Here is a 22,064-nt window from a genome sequence, read left to right on the forward strand (position 1 = left end):
TTGACATTTCATAAAGCAAGTGCAAAAGAAGGAACGCAAAATTTTCACACACACATTCCGTTAGTCACTCACGAAAAGAAAAGACGTGGATATTATTTGCATTGTGATAGAGATTTTCCACTTTGGGGAAAATCTTTAAACAGAATCACGGCCAACAAACAATTGTTTATATAGTTTCAATTTTTGTTTGATAGAAAACTAAATAGTGAAAGCAAGTGTGCACTAAGCTATGCTCGTACCCTGCTAAAGGGGTGGTGAAAAAACCGTGAACACACCAGGTGTAGAAGTTGGAGGTGTAGTGCGGTGTTGTGTAGTGAAAAGGCGCTCCGTCGTGATGTCACTACTTCACATTTTTCGTTAATTGGATCGCTTTTTGTCAGTGGTGTGCCTTTAAAGCAGCGGACGCTAACGTTTCTATATATTTCTGATTTTGTTGTGTAGTAGCAAATTAATCTGCTTTCGCGCATATTTATGCAAACACAAAGCTAAGTCTTTTTATTAATTTAGCTGGTGGAAGTGCATTGTAGCAATTCAATTTAATTTAATAATTGAGTACAATTTATCAATTAAGTTGTGAGATCGAGGTGACAGTTTTTATACATCATCCATTCCACATCAGTAATTTGCGACGACGTGTAAAAAAAAGTTGGTAAATATAGCAAAAAAAGCACGAAACGAATTTTTAATGATAAAGCAAAAGCATGATACCAAAGAAAGAGTTGTGCTAAAAGCGATAACGACTTCATAGAAGGAATTGTGGAGTTAAGCTGTAGAATTCACAAAATATACATACGTCCAAGAAGCAAAGTGTAAGAGCAAAGTGAAATTTTATTATTTGGTTTAACTTAACCAAAGATACGACTAAAACAAGTTAGCAACACGAAAAGCAACATATTCACAACATACACGTCCCTCCAAAATCAACGATTCGTAACGCTATACAGGCGATCACAACACGATTCCGCCCACAACAACCTGCCACGCCCACTGTTGAGTAACTAGCCGCCGTATTACAAACACAAAACGGCCGCCGTCCAGTGCAGAGAAGAACACAACAGAAACACAAGAAAAAACATAGATTCGAGAATTGCATAGTCCCACCGCTGTGGCATAACGGCATTCGGTGAACTTCCTCCCAAACAGTCATACAACATACAAACACAAAATCGTTTGCATCTCTCATTGTCCACAAAATCCCCCCAGTCGTCCCCTCCAAAAATAAAACACCCGTCCATTACAAAACTATTACACAAACACACCACAAAACGGCTGCAATATGTCCGAACTGGAAAATGCGGCAACAGCCGGCAAAACTATTGAGGAGTTGCATTTGGAAGTAGAGCGACTGTCGCGCGAACTAGATCAGGCAGCTAGCGAACGCGCACAATCGGCACAATATGGTCTCTCGTTATTGGAGGAGAAATTGTCACTTGAACAGAAGTGTGAGGAATTGGAGACACTGTACGATCATGCCAAACACGAGTTGGACATTACACAAGAGGTAAGTTTTGAATGTTATATTCAATAATAATTGCTCAGTAATATATTAATAATATTTTTGATTTCGTTTAATAAAATGTAAAAAAAGGTTTTTCATAATCAAAATTGAAAAGTATTTCTGCGCTGGACAAGGTTGTGGCCTAAGGCAGCAGTGCAATATCTGATGAAATTGTGCAGTTTGACCGCTCTCATACAAACTAAGCGTTCAAAATAAAGTTTGAAATATAAACTTTATATTTGTGGAGGGCATTGTAGCTGCTTTGCAACCGAAGTTAACGTTTTTTCTTGTTTTGGTTTGGTTTCATTTATTGAAATATAAATAAGATACGCAACTAGTTTCTTTTTGACTAATTGCTGTTGAACTTCCTTTGTAATATCAATAAACAATCACTTCCAATAATTAGTTTCTTATCGCACGGAGCATCACTCCTTGTCTTTAAACTAAATAGAAGTACGTTAGCGAAAGTCTACCAATTTTTGCGTTCTCAACGCTGAGCGCTCGGCAACAAGTAAGCAAACAGTTGGTTAAAAAAATCAGCTAAATAGGTACATATGCGAAAAAGTTATTTGTATGCTTCACCAACTCACTGAGCTTCGCTCGCCACCATTCACTGGTATGTGATAGTTATTTTGTCTGCTCTTTTTGTTTAACCTCGTTCGTTCGGTTTTGTTTTAAATTATTTGATTTTTCTCTCTACCGCTGCAGGTTCGTAAAACACGTAATCAGCTAAAAAATTCATTGGCTATTTGTTAACTGCTTTCAGTTATTGAGCAAAACCTTTGCACATTTGCATATTTAAATGGAATTTGTACAAATATTGCAATTACAAGACTTATGTATGTATATAAAAACGTCTAATAATATTACTTATCATATCTATGTAAATTGGTCACGTGGTCTAATTTGCGATTAGAAAGAAAGTATATTTGTGCTTAGGCTCATAAATGCTCGCTAACCGCATAACTATACAGTAAGTCTTCAATTACAAACAGCACACAGAATTCCTAAAGACGTCAATGCGTTGTGCAAGGACACATCCACACCCTTCGCGCTTTACGGTCATAAATTTGATTTGGCTTCTAACTAAATTACAAATTAACTTGCGCCTCTCGCTGCCACCATCATCATGTCCTTATTTAGGCCGGTATTGACATCGTTATTTACCTGCCTGCTACTTTGCCTGGCTAGCTAGCCGGTTGATGGTTAGTAGATGCAACAACTTGTGCCCGGGGAATGTAATCCAAAAGCAACAAAAGCTATCAAACAGGCATTCCATTGTATATATAGCACTTGCATTGCAACGTTAGCGGATCTGTTAATTGCTTTTCTACTTCGTTTTAAAATGGCTAGGGGGTGTTGGGGGCGGACGGTATGTGCTCAGGGACTACGCCAACGCAGCATTTTTTCGCAAGTTTCGTTTTTGTTGTAAGTATGTTTAAGTATATATGTATATGAGTGTCGGTTTCTTGTGTATGCCGTCATGGTCGTTAATAAATGCTGTAATGTTTCCAATTTCGGTTATGTGTGCAATTGTAAACTTTTTATACGCTCATTCTGGTCGACAAAATTCCTCCGGTTCGCATTAAACTGCAATTATTTTGTTGTGCTCAAGCTCGCACATATCGCTTTAGGCAGTGTGCGTTAATTTTTTGAGTGATGTGTGGTAGTTATTTTAAAATAAATTATATTTAGAGCAAAAGTTTTTAGCAAGAAGTGAAATTTCACAATAACAAAGAATTTTTCGTCTGTCCGATATGGACTATATTTTATTGGCAGCACGCTAATTATCTTGGCAAATAAATTTAGTGTATGGAAGCCATCAATTTTTGATTGTAGTTGTAGCTGCGCAAAATGCGATTGAAATTTGCTAATAAAATTATCTACAAACGCTGTATTATATGCTACCAGAGTACCTCTCTAGACGTGAATGGAGAAGAGGTTTAGTAGGGATACAACTTTTAGTAAATCCACATAAGAAGACAAAATGGATAGAGCATCAGAAGTCTTGCAACCTCTCCACCGGCGTGAGTAAGCTTTGGACTACTGTCAAGGCTTTGTCTAACCGGAAGAGACATGATAACCTAGTTGAAATTCAATTCAATGACCATGCCTCTTCGGACCCGTAGAAGTTTGCGAGCTATTTTAGTCGTCAGTTTACATTGCACACTTCGGTAGACAAAGCCAAACGATATGTTATCCGATGGCTGCACAAAAGGCCATAAGACTGCGCACCACTTTCACCGATGAGGAGGTTCGGAGTGTCATCAATAAAGCAAAATCTTCCAAATCCGTTGGCCTTGATGGAAGAAATGTGCTGATGCTAAAGCACCTAAGCTTGACGGGAGAAAGTTTTCTCAGCAAGGTCCTCAACCTGTCGCTGACCACTCTGCAAATAGCCGATGTGGGGGAAATTGGAAGAGTTTTCCCACTACTGAAACTTGGGAAACCCGTCAACAAAGGGGAGTCCTATCGTCCGATAACTCCTCTCTCCCCGGTAGTGAAGGCACTTGAGACCTTGTTACTCCGAACATTCATTCGCCAACTGGGTCTAGCAAACCACCAGCATGGTTTCCGAAAAGTACACAGCACCACCACAGCATTTAGCGTCATAAACGTCCTAAACGCCCAGATAGATCATGGTCTCAACCAATAACCACCATGCGAGAGGGCGATCCTGGAAGCTTAGGACTTGTCAGTGAATGGCGTACTTAGAGTCAAATCGCCATCCGTTGCAGACGACGAACTCGAGTTGCCGCAAGAATCGAGAGTGACTCTTGCGCAGCTTCGTTCTGGATACTGTAGCAGGTTACTCTCTACTACTTATCACTTAACGGTTGGTCCGAAAATTGCCCGGATTATCCGGCAAAGGCTTTTATTTCGAGGAACCTAAACCTGTTTTGATCGAAGAAGAAGCAGCGCTAAAAAATTTCTGCCTTATATCAAAATCTGCTGCAGCTGTGTGCGTTTTATAGGTATAAAACTTCCTAGCGGAATATCGGCCGAACCCACATGTTTAACGTTTGTATTGACTTTACACTGTAACGTCGTTTAAGTTAGGTTATACTGACTAGCTGTCACGCCATACATACACCTACAGGCCTTGGTAATGCCAGATGGAGGTTCAGTTTAATAGATGCTGAAGTTTACGTCAAAGCTTTTTTGCGAAGTTTATTAGAGACTTGATATCTAATTCTGATACTTCATCTAGTCCCTTGACCTGCGAAGCTCCCAAATGTCTAAGCTAAGTTCTGAATAAGACTAGACTGAATCAAAGAAGTTGTTTCAGCGTCGCCCTTAAGTCATGCCATCTCACCCTGATCCATCTGCCAGCTCTTTCGGAAATCTCGTTGTATATCGCTGGTTCGGTAGTTAAGCGGATGGCACTTTTGGCAATCTCTCAGCTATTTCGTTTTCCGGAGCGCACTTGTGGCCTGGAAATAGTTTGTTGTTGTTTGTAGCGACAGAATTAAAGACAATCGTTCCGGTTACGTAGACCTTACTGTCATGGGAACGACCTTGCAATCCAGTATATATGCAGCCACTATATCTATTGCCTACTTGCCTCTAAGGACATTAACTGACGCCATGCGATCTGCGATTTTTGCTTCAATTTCCGCTTGACTATCGACGTTTATATTCATATTCATTATGTCGTTTCCTATATTTTTAGGTATCCTAGCCGTTTTCTTGACTGTAAAAACTTCTGCCTTGAAGATACTGCAGTATTCCGGCAGCTTAAAAGGTCAATAGACCTCAGCGCCCACTCCATCAGCCATTTTTGATTCGTTCGTGTATATATTGAAAGTTCCGCTTGTGGGTCGCGTACTCCAGCGCCGTCTTTTTACACCCTGAAATGGATATACTAAGCTTGTCACAAAGTTTGTCAGCGTCAGAGTTCCTATAAAATTTGTCCATGTTCGTTTGTCTGTATGTATGCCACGTAGTCTCTCAGTTTTTGAGGTGTAGATCTGAAATTTCGCACCCGTCCTTTTCTCACCAAAATCCTAATCATTTGTCGGAACTGTCGATATTAGACCATTATAGCATATAGCTACCATACAAACTGAATGATCGAATTCATGGGGTTGTATGGAAAACTTTTACATTTGAGAAGATATTTTCACGAAATTTTGAATAGATTATGACCTAAGGCAATGCTGGTATCTCCGGAGAAATTTGCTCGATCGGATTACTAGGCCATATAGCTATTGTACGAACTGAACAATCAGAACAATATGTTTGCAAAAAAATATTTTTAATTTTCCAAATTCGCCAGTGAATATAACCCCTTATAAAAATCGTTACATAATGTTTCTTTGCTTTGTTGATAACAATGACGACGTTAAAAGAAAAAAAAAATAAAGTAAAATAAAATCTAATCTGGAAAGTTAAGGCATTTTATAGCCACCGAAAGTGTAGAATATTCATTAAAGAACAATGTGTGCTCTCAGTGGCCACACATTTCAATTACAACAAAATATTCAGCACTTTTATATAGAAATTTTAGTTGTTTTTGTTGTCAGAGATAAGGTTGCACACACTTTGGTACTCTTTTCGAAAGCCAAGTCACAGTAAGAATATTTTCTTTGCAATGTAAACAAAGCGACGCAGCAAATATAAATACCGAATATGAAAAGCATCAGTCGAGCCATAGTTTTGTGACCTCAATCTGCCAACAGCAGCAAAGTTTAATTAACTAAAGCAAACAAAAGACATTTATTGCACCCAAAACACTTTGGCGACAGGCGACGGGCGACAGTTGATGCAGTCAAGCGTCGGTGTAGCGGCGAAGGCAAGCTTTCTGCCAACACCTGCGTTAAAAAATTAAGCTTCGAAAATAATATGCATTCGCTCGGGGACGTGGTGGCGGCCATATTAACCAACAATTCCTGCGCTGAGCTGTGAAATAACAAAAACAAACATAACAACAAACAAACAAGCAAGGAAGGACTAAGTTCGGGTGCAAGCGAATATTTTGTACTTTTGCCACTTGCAAGAAGCAAAGCCAGGGTAATACTTTAAGGTGCAAAACGTCAGCCGGGGATCGGTATACAAGCGATTAGATATAGTATACAATTGAACTTCCCTAACTCGAATCACCATAATCCACAAGAAAACTTCGAGTTAGAGAGACTTCGATATTTTTATGAAATTTTACTTCTATTGCTGTTGTTGTTGTTCTAACGGTTATGAATCCCCGTTAGGATGATAAGGGTTATCTAGGTTGTCGTCGACGTCATTTAGCGGGAGCCCCAGGAAACATGCTGTTTCGATGGGGTCGGACCAAAGGGAAGAGGGTGTTAGATGAGTGGAGTTGGCGGGGCATGCAAAGAGGTGGTCAGTGTCATGCGGAGACTCATTGCACGCAGGACATATGTTGGAAATGTCGGGGTCTATTCTGCACAAGTAGGAGTTTAGCCTGCTACAGTATCCAGAACGAAGCTGCGCAAGGGTCATTCGGGTTTCTTGAACTTCTATTGGCAATTCAAGAGTTCGAGTTCGATGGGTAGACAGACAGTCACCTGGATTTCAACTCCTCGCGTAATCCTGAACCTTTATATACTATCTGTTTCGCTTAATTTTAGCTGATACAAACAACCGTTAGGTGCACAAAACTATTCTACTCTGTAGCAACATGTTGGAAGAGTATAAAAATTTGAGCAAAGCTGCATATGAATTTCCATTAAAACAACAACAACAAGTAAAACAAAAGTAGCACTGCCTGCCAACACTTTAAGGCCAAAATGGATTGGCTTAATTTCAGCTCGCTGACTAACTACCAACATTGTAGCCGAGCCGAGCCGCACACAAACCAACACAATCTCAAAATAAGCATATAAATTTCGCTGGAAAAACGGTTGGTGGGCGCAGTTGACACCCAAAGCACATACACACACACACACGCACACATTCACAAATTTGCTGATAAGCGCCTAGGAAAACTTACACAACCCAAAGGAAGAACAATACACGAATTCCATGAATAAATGAGCAAGTTTATAAGGATGCAAGTATTTCGGCATGTTACACACCCACACACACTTATACATGCACATTAAACTTTGTTGTAAGCATGAAAATGTGCCTTTGTGCGTTTGCCGGCAGTTTGTGCACTGGAACTGTTGCCGTTCTCCGCTTTATTTTGCTAGTTTCTGGTAATTTCACTGCGAATACACACGCCAAAGCATGATACAACATGTATTATACATGCATACATATGTACAGACTTGAATGAATGCCAACTGCAGCGCTTGTTTACATAACTATGTTTGTGTTTTAGGTGTGTGGGTGTTTGTGTGTGTTTGGGGGGCACGTGGCAAAAGATATGGGCATTTAAGGAGCGGCTCGCCGCATAAAACGTCGCCTGAGATTTGCCACATTGGACAAATATTGCATGTAGTAATTGCAAGGAGGCAGGCAAACATGATAAAACGCACACACAAACAACACACATGCGCCTCTGGTAGCTTGTGTGCTGTACAGTATTGTGAAAAATATATGCAACTCTGTTTATTGGGTTTATGGAGGACACACAAAATGTGTCTGCCTAAAATAAAGGGGATTTTTGGCAATGAAAAAATCTGTAGCGATTGTTGTTGTAATTTTGAGATGTATACATATTTTAAGAATGTACAGCAAAATTGTAGAATATAAAAGTTAGATATTTTTCGAGTAATAAGCGATCTCCAACGCAGACCTAGAAAAATATTGTACGTACAATGACCTTCAGTCCAAAAAAAACAAATCAAAAATTGATCAGAACACAAACCTGGTAGGTAATTGAAGAAGAACTGTATCATGCAGAAAAAATTTAATAGTGATCTGATCATTTGTCCAAGTAATCACCTACCACTGGACATTGTCGACAGGTTGTTGCTGCGAAGTGCGCTCTAAGGCTTAGGGAAGCTGGTTATATGAAGGGATCCGAGCAAGAATATGCCGAAATATGTATGTAAGTATGTATGTATGTACATATATGTAAAAGAGGAAGAGTCGCTGTAGAAGAGCGTAGAGAGCCTCTAACGAATGGGTTGTTGTAGTTGTTGTAGCAGCAGAAAACATTCCTGAAGTATTTTTGAGACATGGTGCCGAGTGGACAGTCCTTTGTCGGATAAAAGTACTGGTCCGTTTCGGTTACTAAGATCCGGCTGTCGTGGGAACGGATTTAACAGCTGGGTCGTAGCTGGCTTTAAGCTACCGAACCGCTGTAGTGTTTTTCAGACAGAAGTGGCTCCTATTTCAGAGAGGTGAGCATTCACTGCGACAACAGTGCGGCAAAACCAGCATTGAATTCGCAAACCAAGTGCTCCAAGCTAGGCAAAAAGCATCTATCCTCAATACAAAAAGCATAAACTTCATCATCAGACTAGTTTGGGTGCCTGGTCATAGCAGAATCGCTGACAACTTTAAAGCCGATAAGCTAGCCGAAGGGGGAAACTTTGATCCGCTCACATCGGAACGAACCGAGTTGGATCTCAATTGGCGGCTTGCGTTCTGCAATGGACCAATAAACCAATGGACCTCGCTTAGCAGGCGCTGGTCGACAGCCAGCTCCTATACGAAATCTTTTTGGCCTAGATTAGAACGCAGGAGATCTACTCTAACTACTTGCCTTGTTCATCTTGCCGCATTCGTTGGGGTTCTATCCAATAGGCATTCATGCGGTGAGGCTTAAAATTCTGTCGGACTCAAGTTGTTAAAGTAGTTAGTAGGGACGGGGTTGTGGAGGAAACATTCCAGCAATTTCTGCTCCATTGTCCAGCCTTTGCAAAAGTTGTTAAAATATCTCGGCAGTCTTACCTTCGGCGAACCAGAAGACAAAGCCGAAACCCACATTAGACTCAACAAATTTGTAATAAGCTCAAAGCGGTTTGTCGATTTGAGACAGTTTAGACTCTCAGAAAAATCTTTGATAACAAAATTTTAGGTTTAAAAATATTTTGGAGATTAAATTTTGATCATAAGTACCGAAATTTGTCTGTTTAAAAAGCAAAAACACTAAAATATAGTGGCGATGGCAAGTTTAGTCACTTCGGATGAAAGAGAATTACAGACTTTTATCATAATACTAGTCCTTTGAAGAGAGGTCTCTCATCCGAGGCTTCTTTTTAGTGGGTTTTTTTTTGTGGCGGGTCCCAAACCCAGCGCACATCCCTGGGGAGGGATGTTTCGCTTTCTCACTTTAGCTCGTATTCAAACGGATGTTTTTTGACTACCCGGAGAATACTTGGTCTAAGACCGGAGGTCGTGAGCTGCTTGAGCCATATTTAAAAGAATAATTTCTGGCTACTCCCAAGTAAATGGCGCTGGGAGAGCTTTCCTCACTTGCCTGAACTTCTGAAAAAGCGTTTAAAATTACAAACAAGTTTCATGACTTGAGCGTCTACAGTCATACAATCCTGACTTCTGCTCACAACCTGAAAATAATTGAAAAATCTTAATAATTATACATAAAAAATCACAATGTCATAATATGTTGCTTATTTTTTGCCCCACACTGTACCTACATGTATTTATAATAAGCGTATAATAAAGTTTGGCACATTGCACGGCGTTCGCCATGCGAAACACACACGCTTGAATTGCTGTGGATTGTGTGTGCAGCAGGCAGTGGAGGAGGAGTAGCAACAGCGCACCGGAAGACGGAAGAGAGATGGCATGCAACACAGGAATCTGTTGATAAAGCGCTCGTAAATGTCATATTATGTGTAAGGAATTGCTTACAAAGGCTCTGCCTCTGCCGCACACGCAATCAGCTGTTAGAGCAAATATGTGTGACTACTACTAAGTGTGTGCCACACCTGCAATTCCGTCAGTCACTCTTTTGTCGCAAACATTATAATCACTGTGACCTGCTCACTCACTATTTACTGTTCACTGTCAATGTGAGTCAATTGGAAATTCAATTACGTACCGTTGCCATATCTTTTAAAGAATTTCTTAATATTTGTATGTATGTATGTATGTATGTATCTACATGCTGGTAACTGTTACCTTGGTGGGGTGATAGAGTGGAGGTGAAAAAATGCATTGCTCGTATTTTATGCCAGAGAAGAAGTCTACTTTTTTTTTGCTTTTTACATAAATAAGAGAATTGAATAATAATGTTGAAGAGGTTTTGAATATCCTTTTTAAACTTTAGTTAAACAGTCATCTGTCAGTTAAGTTCTGGTTAACTTTACGTAGACCTAGACTGACAGATGACTACTAACCTGAGGTTGAGAAAACGCGCTTAAAATGATAAGCTTTACTTAAGATAAATTAGCTCCTATAGGTGGCAACTCTATTCCAAAAAATTGAGAACCCTAGACGATATGCCGGAGACCGGCATGAAACCCCTAACGTTTTAGACACTATATTTTAGATTTCACACAATTTCGTTAGTTGGCAACTCTATCAAAAAATATTGCTAGAAAAATTCTTGAAAAATTTGCAAACTTGGTAATATTTTCTTCCCTTCTGTCCAGAAACGAAATGAAATATACAAAAACCTTCCAATAAAAATTCGAAATTTTCTATCCTTTGTTCGAAAATGCGCTCAGGACCCAAATTTAGACGTGTCAGATTTAGGATCCAAAATGAAGTATATAAAAAATTTCTAAATGATATGATATTTTTCTTGCTTTATTCCAAAAAGACACTTTGGATACTCAACACCCATTTTTAAACTTCTCAGAAATCGGTCTAGAATCGAAACTAAAATATAGTCGGAAGTTTGTCAACCTTCAATTTCCAAAAATAAAACAAAAAATTTCGAAATTTTTTAATTTTTTAATTTTGCCAAAAAAAAAACAAAAAACATTTCGATTTTTCTTTTTTAATTTTTCTTTTTTTCGTTCGAAAATAACATTTTACCCACCCAATTGGTTTAGAATTTAACATCAACATTTACATTTCTTAATTTTGTTTATATTTTCTATTGCTTTTTCCAAATAGCGTCTATCAGTACTCAGAACCCACTTTTATACTTCTCAGAAATCAGACTAGAATCCTGACTAAAATATAGGCGGAAGTTTTCCAACCAAGAATTTTCAAAAATTAAACATAAAATTTCGAAATTTTTTAAGTCTTCCTTTCTTTGTTCGAAAATACCATTTTTAGTCCTTAGGACCCACATTAAGTCTTCTCAGAAATCGGTTTAGAGTACAAAATAAAGTATATTAAAAATTTCCAAAATTTGTTTTTCTTTGTTCCAAAAAGTATTAATCCCACGCTACTTTTCGACTTCTCGGAAATAAGTCTAGAACCCAAAATGAAGTATGATCGGAAGTTTTCCAATGAACAATTCCGTAAATAAAACAAAAAAAATCGAAATTTTTCATTTGTCAGTTCGAAAATACTATTTTAAGTTCTCAGAACCCACATTTAGACCTCTAAATTTTAAATATAGATTTATAAGCCAACTTCAAATATTTCCCCTAAACATATGATTTTAACCACACATTTCTATTTTATCTTTACAGGCACTAGCCAAGTTTCAAACTTCACAAAAGGTCACCACAAAAACTGGCATCGAACAGGAGGAGTCCTTGCTCACCGAGACGGCAGCACTCGAAACAACATTGAATAGTAAAATACTCGACTTGGAAAATGAGACAAAGCAATTGCGTCACGAATTGGAACGAGTACGCAACGAACGTGATCGTATGCTGCAAGAGAATACCGATATTGGACGCGACAAATCAGATAATGAGGCTGAAAAACTACGCCTCAAGGCCGAGGTGAAGGATCTGAAATTTCGTGAGACACGAATGCTAACGGAATACACAGAACTGGAGGAGGAAAACATATCGTTGCAAAAGCAGGTGTCGAGCTTGAGAAGTTCGCAGGTGAGTTACAAACGAGTGGCATTTTTAAAGTGGCCTTACGGTTTAGAGTTGGTTAAATTCTTTAATCTTTTTTTTTATTTATTTATTTTTTTGTTTTTTGTTTGTTTTTCCGTTAGGTGGAGTTTGAAGGTGCCAAACACGAGATACGTCGTCTAACCGAAGAGGTTGAACTGTTGAACTCACAAGTGGATGAGTTAGCAAATCTGAAGAAAATTGCCGAAAAGCAAATGGAGGAAGCTCTAGAGGCTTTGCAGGTGAGTTTTGAACAATTTTGTATATTTTAACATTTTATACTCAATTATTATGGAACTCTTTTATACAGTGCGAACGTGAGGCAAAATATGCGCTCAAGAAGGAATTGGATAGTCATTTGAACCGTGAGTCCATGTACAAGATAAGCAACTTGGCCTATCTACGCAGTAATATGGACGACAACATAAGCGCCAATAGCGATGGCGAAGAGGAGAATCTCGCCTTGAAGCGCCTCGAAGCCGACTTGACCACAGAATTGAATGCCACCGACGGCACCAAATGCGATCTCTTCTCCGAGGTGCATTTGAATGAGTTGAAAAAGTTAGAAAAACAATTAGAATCGATTGAAAACGAAAAAATGCTACTCACTGCGAATTTACGAGAGGCACAAACCAGTTTGGATAAATCACAAAATGAAATACAAAATTTCATGGCACGTCTAGCGCTACTAACGGCACATGTCGATGCATTGCTACAGTTGAAGAAACAGCTAGACATAAAGGATGATTCCATGGAAGCGGTGAAACGACGCAATGACGAACAAAATGTACGACAACAACTGCTGGATATACTCGCACAGTATAACAGTTGGTTCACACTATCCTCCAAAGAGATTGACGGTCTCAAGACTGATTTAGTGGAACTGCAAAAGGGTTTCAACTACACCGACGCAATGACAACACTACGTAATGAGGTCACAAATTTGAAAAATAAACTGCTCAGCACCGAGCAGAAATCGCTGGATCTGCAAAGTGATGTGCAGACACTCGCAAGTATTTCACAAAATGCCGGACAAAGTTTGGGTTCGGCACGCTCCACTTTGGTGGCCTTAAGTGACGATTTGGCACAGTTATATCATCTCGTTTGCACCGTTAACGGCGAAATACCGACGCGTATTATGCTCGACACGAAGAGCGACGATATGAGGTGAGCTTCAATTTTGCTTATGTGCTGTAATATAATCTAAAATAAAATGAAATTTTCCTTGCAGCTTCGAAAACGATTCGCTTACTGCCATACAATCGCAGTTCAAGTCCGATATTTTCACTTCCCGCTCACACACGATTGAGGATTTGCAGGGTCTCGCCGATTCTGTTGAAATTAAAAAGTATGTCGACACTGTGAGCGATCTGATCAAGCATTTGAAAACCGCTGTCGAGCACACAATTGAGCACAACAAGAATAAAGTGCGCGGCGATGTTTCCGAAGGTAAACGCTTTACATATATTTTCTGCTATTTACTATTGGTACTAATATAAAATTATATTTCTCTCGTTTAAGCTGATAAATATAATCGCGAGGAAGTCGAGGAGCTGCAAGAGCAAATCGTGCGCCTTAAGGGCTTGCTCTCACTCAAACGCGACCAAATCGCTACATTACGCACGGTCTTGAAGTCCAACAAACAGACCGCCGAGGTGGCGCTCACCAATCTCAAATCGAAATACGAGAACGAAAAGACCGTGGTCAGCGAGACAATGTCCAAATTGCGCAATGAACTGAAGATACTCAAGGAAGACGCAGCGACATTCTCAAGTAAGTTATGGTGTGGTATAGAGCGTGGAGTTTTGATTGTAGAGTGTAAAATCGGTAAAAGTGCTATATTTTTACATTAAACCGGAGTTCCGAAGTTATGCCAAAAGTTTGTAAAACTCGGTAGAAAACGTTGTTGTTGCTTTATGTGTACGTAAAAATGAGCAGCGTGAAGAACTGAGGCGATTTAGCCATGTCCGTTTGTCTGTATATACCCGAAGTAGGTCTTTCATTCTTGAGATATCGATCTGAAATTTTGCCTATCCCCTATATTTACCCAAGACTCTACTTATTTGTCAGAATCGCCGTTATCGGATCACGATAGTATATAGCTGCCATACAATCTGAACGATCGGAATCAAGTCCTTGTAAGGAAAAGTTTTTAATTTCACGAGATATCGTCAGGAAATTTGGCATAGTTTACTATGTTAAGCATCGCTATAATCTCCGAAAAAATTATTCAGATCGGACAACTATAGCATATAGCTGCCATACAAACTGATCGATCAAATTTTAGTTCTTATATAAAAACTTTTTTATTTGACGAGATATTTTAACGAAATTTGGCACGAATTATTATTCATGGCTATATTACATTCTCTGAAGGAATTGTTCAGATCGGATCACTATAGCATATAGCTGCCATACAAACTAATCGATCAAAATCCAGTTCTTATATGAACAACTTTTTTATTTGGCAAGATATTTTTACCAAATTTGGCACGAATTATTATTCATGGCAAGTTTACATTCTCTGAAGGAATTATTCAGATCGGATCACTATAGCATATAGCTGTCATACAAATTGATCGATCAAAATTCAGTTCCTATATGGAAAACGTTTTTATTTGATGAGATATCTTAACGAAATTTGGCATGGACTATTATCTAAGGCAATGCTATAATTTCCGTACAAATTTTTTTGATCGTACCACTATGACATATACATAGCTGCCATACAAACTAACCTGTCAAAAGCAATTTCTGATATGAAACATTTTTTTCTGTTTGTGAAGGGTATGCAACCGAAGTTAACATTTTTTTTGTTTTTTGAATTATTTCTGTACTCCTCTCTACTTTATAACAAGTTTCTCTACATTTTTTACAACTCTCCACTTTTCAGGTTTGCGCGCCATGTTCGCCGCTCGTTGCGAGGAATACGTCACACAAGTGGATGACCTCAATCGCAAACTGGAAGCCGCTGAAGAGGAGAAGAAGACTCTAAATCAGCTGTTGCGTTTAGCTGTGCAGCAGAAAATTGAATTGACTCAACGTATGGAGGAAATGGAAATCGATCGGTGGGTGCCCATGCGGCGTTAGGCTACATGTTGTAGAAAGCCGACTTAAATTATAAAAAAAAACTTCAAAAAATAGAGTAGCAAATGGCTTGTCCCTGAGCCAACTTTTGCTCCCAACTATTTGCTCAGCCCTCGTTATCATATATGAATTAAGTGCGTGTGTGCGCGTTCAAAATTAGTGCTTAGTGCTTGCTGTTCATATAAGTATAATTTTTTCTTAAGATAAATCTTTGCCCAAAGCATATTTTATTTTATCGTTTATCCCGTTTACCTTCACCCCACCAAAATCAACATTAATTTAACCTGTACGTATAAGTTTGCGCCCAACTTACGTTTAACTTTGCCAACAACAATAAACTTTAAGCCGCGTTCCCAATTGGTAAGCCGTCAAATATAATTATTGGCAGCTGGTGTGTTGCCAGCTTATATGTGAATTTTATTAAGCAGTTGCTTATGCCTAATATTTATATGAAGCATGTTTTGTAAATGCCATTAAAGTGCTACACAAGCGTCGCACAACAAAATTTTTTATTTATACCCGGTTATTGGCCACAAATTAAACTCTAAATTGTGATTTTATAAAAAAAAGTTTAGTGAAACAATGAAAAGAGACACTGAAACACATTTGCTGCGGATGTTAAAATATTACTGTATATTATAGTTAAAGCTGACTTCGATGCGCCAAAGTTTTGAATATGATGACTCGAAGAAACAATTGACAGGTCTGTCTGTCTGAACTAGTCTCTCAGTTTTTGTGATATCGATCTGAAATTTTGCACACCACCTTTTCTACCCAAGAAGTTGCTCATTTGTCGGAATTGCCAATATCGGTCCCCTGATATAGCTGCCATATAAACTGAATGATCAAAATCCAATCTTTGTATGGAAAATTATTTTATTTTACAAGTTATTTGCACGAAATTTTACTCGGACTATTGTCTAAGGCAATGGCACAGTCCCTGAAGAAATTATTGAGATCGGACCACTATAGCATATAGTTGCCATATAAACTAATCGGCCAAAACCAAGTGCTTGTATAGAAAACTTTTTTAGTTGTCAAGATATATTCACGAAATTTCGCACGGATTATTGTCTTAGGCAACACCACAATCCCTGAAGAAATTATTGAGATCGGACCACTATAGCATATAGTTGCCATATAAACTAATCGGCCAAAACCAAGTACTTGTATAGAAACTTTTTTAGTTGTCAAGATATCCTTACGAAATTTAGTCTGAATTATTTTCCAAAGGCATTGTTACAGCCTCCTAACAAATTTTTCAGATCGGTCCAATATAGCATATAGCTCCCATATAAACTTATCAAGCCATTGTATGGAAAACTTTTTCATTTGAACAGATGTCTCTAGGAAGTTTAACATGAGTAATTGTCCATAGCAACAGTACAACAGTTTTATACACTTCTATGCTAGGGGAAATGCACCTGTGAAGGATATAATGGCTTCGGTGCAGCCGAAGTTGACGGGTTTCTTGTTTTTTTTCTGGTTTCTTTATTTTTATGTTTTTTGTTATTATCCTTTTATTTTTATTTTTTTTATTTAGTTTATGTTTTTTATTTTTTTTGTTTTATTTTTTTTTGTTTTTGTTTTAATTTTTTTTATTTTTATTTTTATTTTTTGTTTATTATTATTTTTTGCTTATTATTATTTTTTATTGTTATAATTTATTATTATTTTTTTATTATTATTTTTTATAACATTTTTCTATATTTTTTATAATTGTTTTAGATTTTTTTTAAATAATTTTTTTATTATTTTTTGTTTTTTATTTTTATTGTATTTTTTTATATATTTTTTTTGTTTTAAATTTTTTTGTTTTTATTTTTATTTTTTGTTTATTTTTATTATTGTAATTTATTATTATTTTTTACTGTTATTATTTTTTATAATTTTTTTCTATTTTTTAATTTTTTTTTTATAATTGTTTTAGATTTTTTTTAAATAATTTTTTATTATTATTTTTTTATTTTTTTTATTATTTATTTTTTTATTTTTTTTATTTTTTTTTTATTTTTTTTTTTTTTTTTTTTTTTTTTTTTTTTTTTTTTTTTTTTTATTTTTTTTATTTTTTTTTTTATTATTTGTTTTTATTTTTTGTTTTGCTTTGTTTTTTCATGAATGTTTTACATTCTTACAGAGTCTAAATATAGACAGCAGTGACGCATCGAAGGCAGCTAATAATATATCTCTATGGAATATGTGTGCTAACTAGTTTATACACATACATACATACTTATGTAGGTGTATATTAATATGTGTTCCAAAAAAAAATTCTAAATTTCTTGTATTAACCCTCGAAAGCTTACATAAACTCAAAATTGTAAATTTATGCCTAAAATGAAAGCGGCTTGCATGCACAAACCAAATTATTTACCCCAACTATAAACATAACCTTATATTTTATAGCGCCTCTATATATAACCACAACAAGAATAATCCCAACTCTGCACATTTATTGCACACACATGTATATATTTTATTTACCGTTAACATTGCTATGTTTACTAATATAATTTCGCTTCTGTCTCTTCCGTTTAGTGAAACACGTTTCGCGCGTCGTTCGATGCCACCACAGCGCGGCAGCAGCGGCAAATCCTTCTCGTCACGGCCCTCAACACGTAATCCGGCCGGCAGCAATCAGAATCAATTCTAACATAAAATAAGCGTGCAGCGAAAGATTTTAGCTTTAGTTTATACACTGCTTAAGTTATAAAGTCACTTTTGTGTAAACTGTCACACCATCTACGAGTCACGTGTCACACACGCACGCAAATACATACTGTCACTTTTAAGGTATGAAGTAATTGCTAATAATTTGTCTCTTAAATCAAAAGAGCAAAATATTTCAAGCAAGTGCTAAATTTTAGCAAAAGAAAAAAACAGTTAGTACGGTGTTTAAAGAAAATAGTAAGGAGAGCAGAGCAATATCGTAAAGAATTAGCAATTTCTGCGCTAAGCAACCTATAGCGATATAAAATTTTAATATCGTAATCGTTTGCTGCTCTTCACATCGTACTGAGGAATTCTTCCGCCCGTTTAACTAAAGACACTGCGTTCGGTTTAAAAGTGACCGTTAGTCCATAGAATTTGTTTTTATTATTACTTATCTATTAGTAATACAAGACACTACTATAACGACTATATTGGGTATTAACATTTATGTTGGTGCACACAGTTATGCCAAACTTGAATTTACAACGAAATTTGTTGGTTTTAAACTCTACAAAGAGAATTCGAGCAGTTGTGGAAAGCTTTATGTTGTTATGTAAGCATGCATATTTGTAAAAGAACTTCGAAATTTTTATTGAATTCTAAGCATGTTTGAAAAAGCTAATGTGGATCGTATTCAAAACTCTCCAAAAAGCTCAAGTCTGCACATCATCTTATGAAAATCATGAAAAAGAGCTGCATATCTAACGGTAATTCGAAGAATTTTTGAAAACGCTAATGTGGATATTATTAAAAACTCTCCAAAAAGCTCAAATCTGCAAAACACGTTCTAAATCAAGAAAAAAGAGCTGCATATCTAACGGCAATTGAAAGCATGTTTGGAAACGCTAATGTGGATATTATTAAAAACTCTCCAAAAAGCTCAAGTCTGCAAAACACGTTCTAAATCAAGAAAAAAGAGCTGCATATCTAACGGCAATTGAAAGCATGTTTGGAAACGCTAATATGGATATTATTAAAAACTCTCCAAAAAGCTCAAGTCTGCACACCATCTTATGAAAATCAAGAAAAATGGCTGCATATCTAACAGTAATTCAAAACATTATTGAAAGCGCTAATGTGGATCGTAATCGCAACTCTCCAAAAGCTCAAGTCTGCACAACACGTTCTGAAAATCCAGAAAGAAGAGCTACGAGCACGAGAATATTCGTAATGCTTCAAACTTAAGAAAGTTTTTGCGCATTGTGCGATTTCGGACTCTAAATTTAAGTTTCAGGAGAAGCTTTATGCTTTATAGAAACAAACAAACTTTCAACTGAAGCTTTGAACTTTAAAGTTTTGTAGAACAACTTAACATTAAAAAAATTTTGCTGGTCAAGAATAATTTCCAAAAACGACGATTTTAAAATGGAGCTTTGAGCTTTAAACAAGATAAGCTTCAACTGGAGTTTTGTGCTTTCAAGTTTTCTAGAAAAACCTGAGGTTTCAAATGAATTCAAGACGTGAAATATTTATGAAAGTTGAGAAATTTAAAGAAGATCTTTAAATAAAATAAGCTCCAATTAGCTATGTGCTAAAAAAAAACAAGTTCCAAAATAAAAAAAAAATCAAGGTATGGAAAGATTTTCGGGTTGTTCCTTTTCATTTAAGTATCAAGAGGCTTCTTTTGGGTTGTAAAGAAAGTATTCTTCAAATGGAGCTTTGAGCTTTGAAGTTTTCCAGAAAAGCTTAAAATTTAAAATGTATGCAGGACATGGAATTATTTCGGAAATCGACAAATTTAAAGCTTTAAACAAAATAAGCTTCAACTAGAGCTTTGTGCTTTCAAGTTTTCTAGAAAAACTTCAATTTAAAATTAATTCAGGACATGGAATTATTTTGAAAAGTAACGAAATGAAAGTTTCAAGCAAAATAAGCTTCAACTGTAACCTAGAGCTTTTTCAACTGGACTTAAAGTTTGAAGTTTTCAAGAGAATCGAAAATTTTAAACAATTAAGCTCGCCGGTGACAACTAAGGCCGAGAAAAAATTGAGCCTTAAAAAATGTTCTATATGCGTCACAAAAAGCTTGCATAGACATATGAAAAAAAAAATTTCATATGTCTATAATGGTAACTAGAAAGCCACATTTAATATGAAAAAAGTCAAATCACGGAAAATTACAAAAAATAAACAATTGATATGAAAACATTATTCTTTACTACGAAAGCCAGATCTACTCGATTAAAGCTACAAAGCTTTATGAAAGCCAGATCCACTCGATTAAAGCAACAAAGCTTTATGCACCTTTGCGGCGCTTCAGCAGTGTTACTTAGTAGAAAGTAGCGCTTTGTTGCTTATTTTACAACAACAAAAGTGCACTGCCTAGCTCTATCCATGCACTTTTGTACCAAATATCGTACTGAAACAACTGAAACAGCGTCTCCCAACAAATTTCACTTTCCGCTTTGTTAAATGAAAGTGAAGGCATACTGTGTGCAATTTTGTATTCTCTATTTACACACATTCGCATAGCAGCTGTGTCTCCGCGCACTTGCTATTAGAGACTTGTGCGTCTAAATTAACTAATAGTATTGTTTAAAATGGTTTGTTACTTACATTTTCTTATACACTTAGGTATTTTTAAGTGATTTTTTCTCAAAAACAAATATATATACTATTTATATTATATTATTTACAAATATAAGTTCCATTAACGCTACAAAAGCAGCTATTAGCATAATACACAACATTTGATTTGAACAAAATTTCATGTCTGAACAAAACAATTTAAAGTGCACTTTGTAAATTTTTAGAAAAAAATATTGTTTATCAATTTGTTTAAAAACTCAGCTGTACGCTAAAGAACAAAACACAAGAGAAAAAAAAATTACATTGAAATTTGTATGTTTTTTCAAAATTTAAATTAATACACAGTGGCAACATTAAGTTGCCAACAACAAAAAACAAAAACAATTATTATTAGCGTAAAAGAAAAACTTAAAAATTATTGATTAGTGGAACGAAAATTTTTCTATGACTAAACTACATTAAGGAAAGAGACGCATAAAAACGCGCCACATGCGCAGGCGTGTCTCTAAGTGAATGCAAATGTATTTTCCTACACGCCAAGAATTTTCCATTGTCTCTACGTATGCGCGTTGTTGCAATTTGCTTTCATTTTCCAAAATTTTATTTGGCATTCGCTTCGAGACACGCGTGTCATGCAGCGCGTGACGAATTAAATATGTTTAATCACCGCATTAGGGTGTTTACATTCGTAATGTTATTTAAAATTATATAGTTAGCCGAAAAAACACACTTACCCACACATCACTAATGTGCGCGACAAGGCGTGGGAGCTGTCACCTGGCACCTTATACTTTGTCGACTGGCGCCTGCGCGTCGCTTCGCGCAAAAGCAGCTGTATTCCTAGCTAAAAGTATAAATAAAAAAATCTTTAATTAAGTAATTTATAAACATAACTATGCTAAAGATATTATTTAATAATACATAAACAAAAATTTGTTGTAGGCAAAATACAGTTGTAGCATAAATAATCAAATTAGTTTATAAACTCAAAAAAAAAAACCAAATAAAAACTTAAAAAACACTACTACACAAATGCATGAAAGCAGTATAGTTTATGACGTCCAATGCAGCAGTAATAACACATGTATTTTATTGTTTAGCTACAAGTGTTTTATAGAAAGTGTGTGTATGTAACGGTTTTGGTGTGTTACATAACTGTTGTGTTTATTTTTCAACAATTTAATTTAAGTAGAGTCTTAAAAAAATGTTAGCACTGTCGTCAGCTAACATTTATAGTCAAAAAGCTCTTGCTTAACCGTGTTTCTAGCTTTTTGTAGAGTTGCCAAAATTAATTTTTTAAATTTTATTTCTTTTAAAAATGTGGTTAACTTGCATATTTTGGCTAGCAAAATTCATCTGAAACCTAAAAGGAACTTTTTGGAGAGTTTTTTTTAT

The 22,064-nt window shown here is 36.4% G+C and overlaps 1 protein-coding gene across 1 annotated transcript; it reads left to right on the plus strand.

The window, feature by feature from the left end:
- The first annotated feature begins 41 nt into the window (after window positions 1-41).
- On the plus strand, window positions 42-21,748 carry LOC126754130 (protein bicaudal D). The gene is made up of 8 exons (XM_050466034.1): window positions 42-1,501; window positions 11,965-12,330; window positions 12,447-12,584; window positions 12,653-13,509; window positions 13,574-13,791; window positions 13,864-14,115; window positions 15,236-15,410; window positions 17,968-21,748. The coding sequence occupies exons 1-8, from the start codon at window positions 1,277-1,279 to the stop codon at window positions 18,080-18,082; spliced, it is 2,346 nt and encodes a 781-aa protein (XP_050321991.1). The 5' UTR covers window positions 42-1,276; the 3' UTR covers window positions 18,083-21,748.
- The last annotated feature ends 316 nt before the right edge of the window (window positions 21,749-22,064 follow it).

This window comes from Bactrocera neohumeralis, chromosome 3, assembly GCF_024586455.1.
Source record: "Bactrocera neohumeralis isolate Rockhampton chromosome 3, APGP_CSIRO_Bneo_wtdbg2-racon-allhic-juicebox.fasta_v2, whole genome shotgun sequence".
NCBI lineage: Eukaryota > Metazoa > Arthropoda > Insecta > Diptera > Tephritidae > Bactrocera > Bactrocera neohumeralis.

Bases quoted from the DNA above. Each gene is read 5' to 3' on its own strand.
- LOC126754130 (XM_050466034.1), top strand. From the start codon at position 1,277: ATGTCCGAACTGGAAAATGCGGCAACAGCCGGCAAAACTATTGAGGAG. The intron at 12,585-12,652 runs GTGAGTTTTGAA...TCTTTTATACAG, and splicing joins AAGCTCTAGAGGCTTTGCAG to TGCGAACGTGAGGCAAAATA. The intron at 15,411-17,967 runs GTGGGTGCCCAT...TCTTCCGTTTAG, and splicing joins GAGGAAATGGAAATCGATCG to TGAAACACGTTTCGCGCGTC.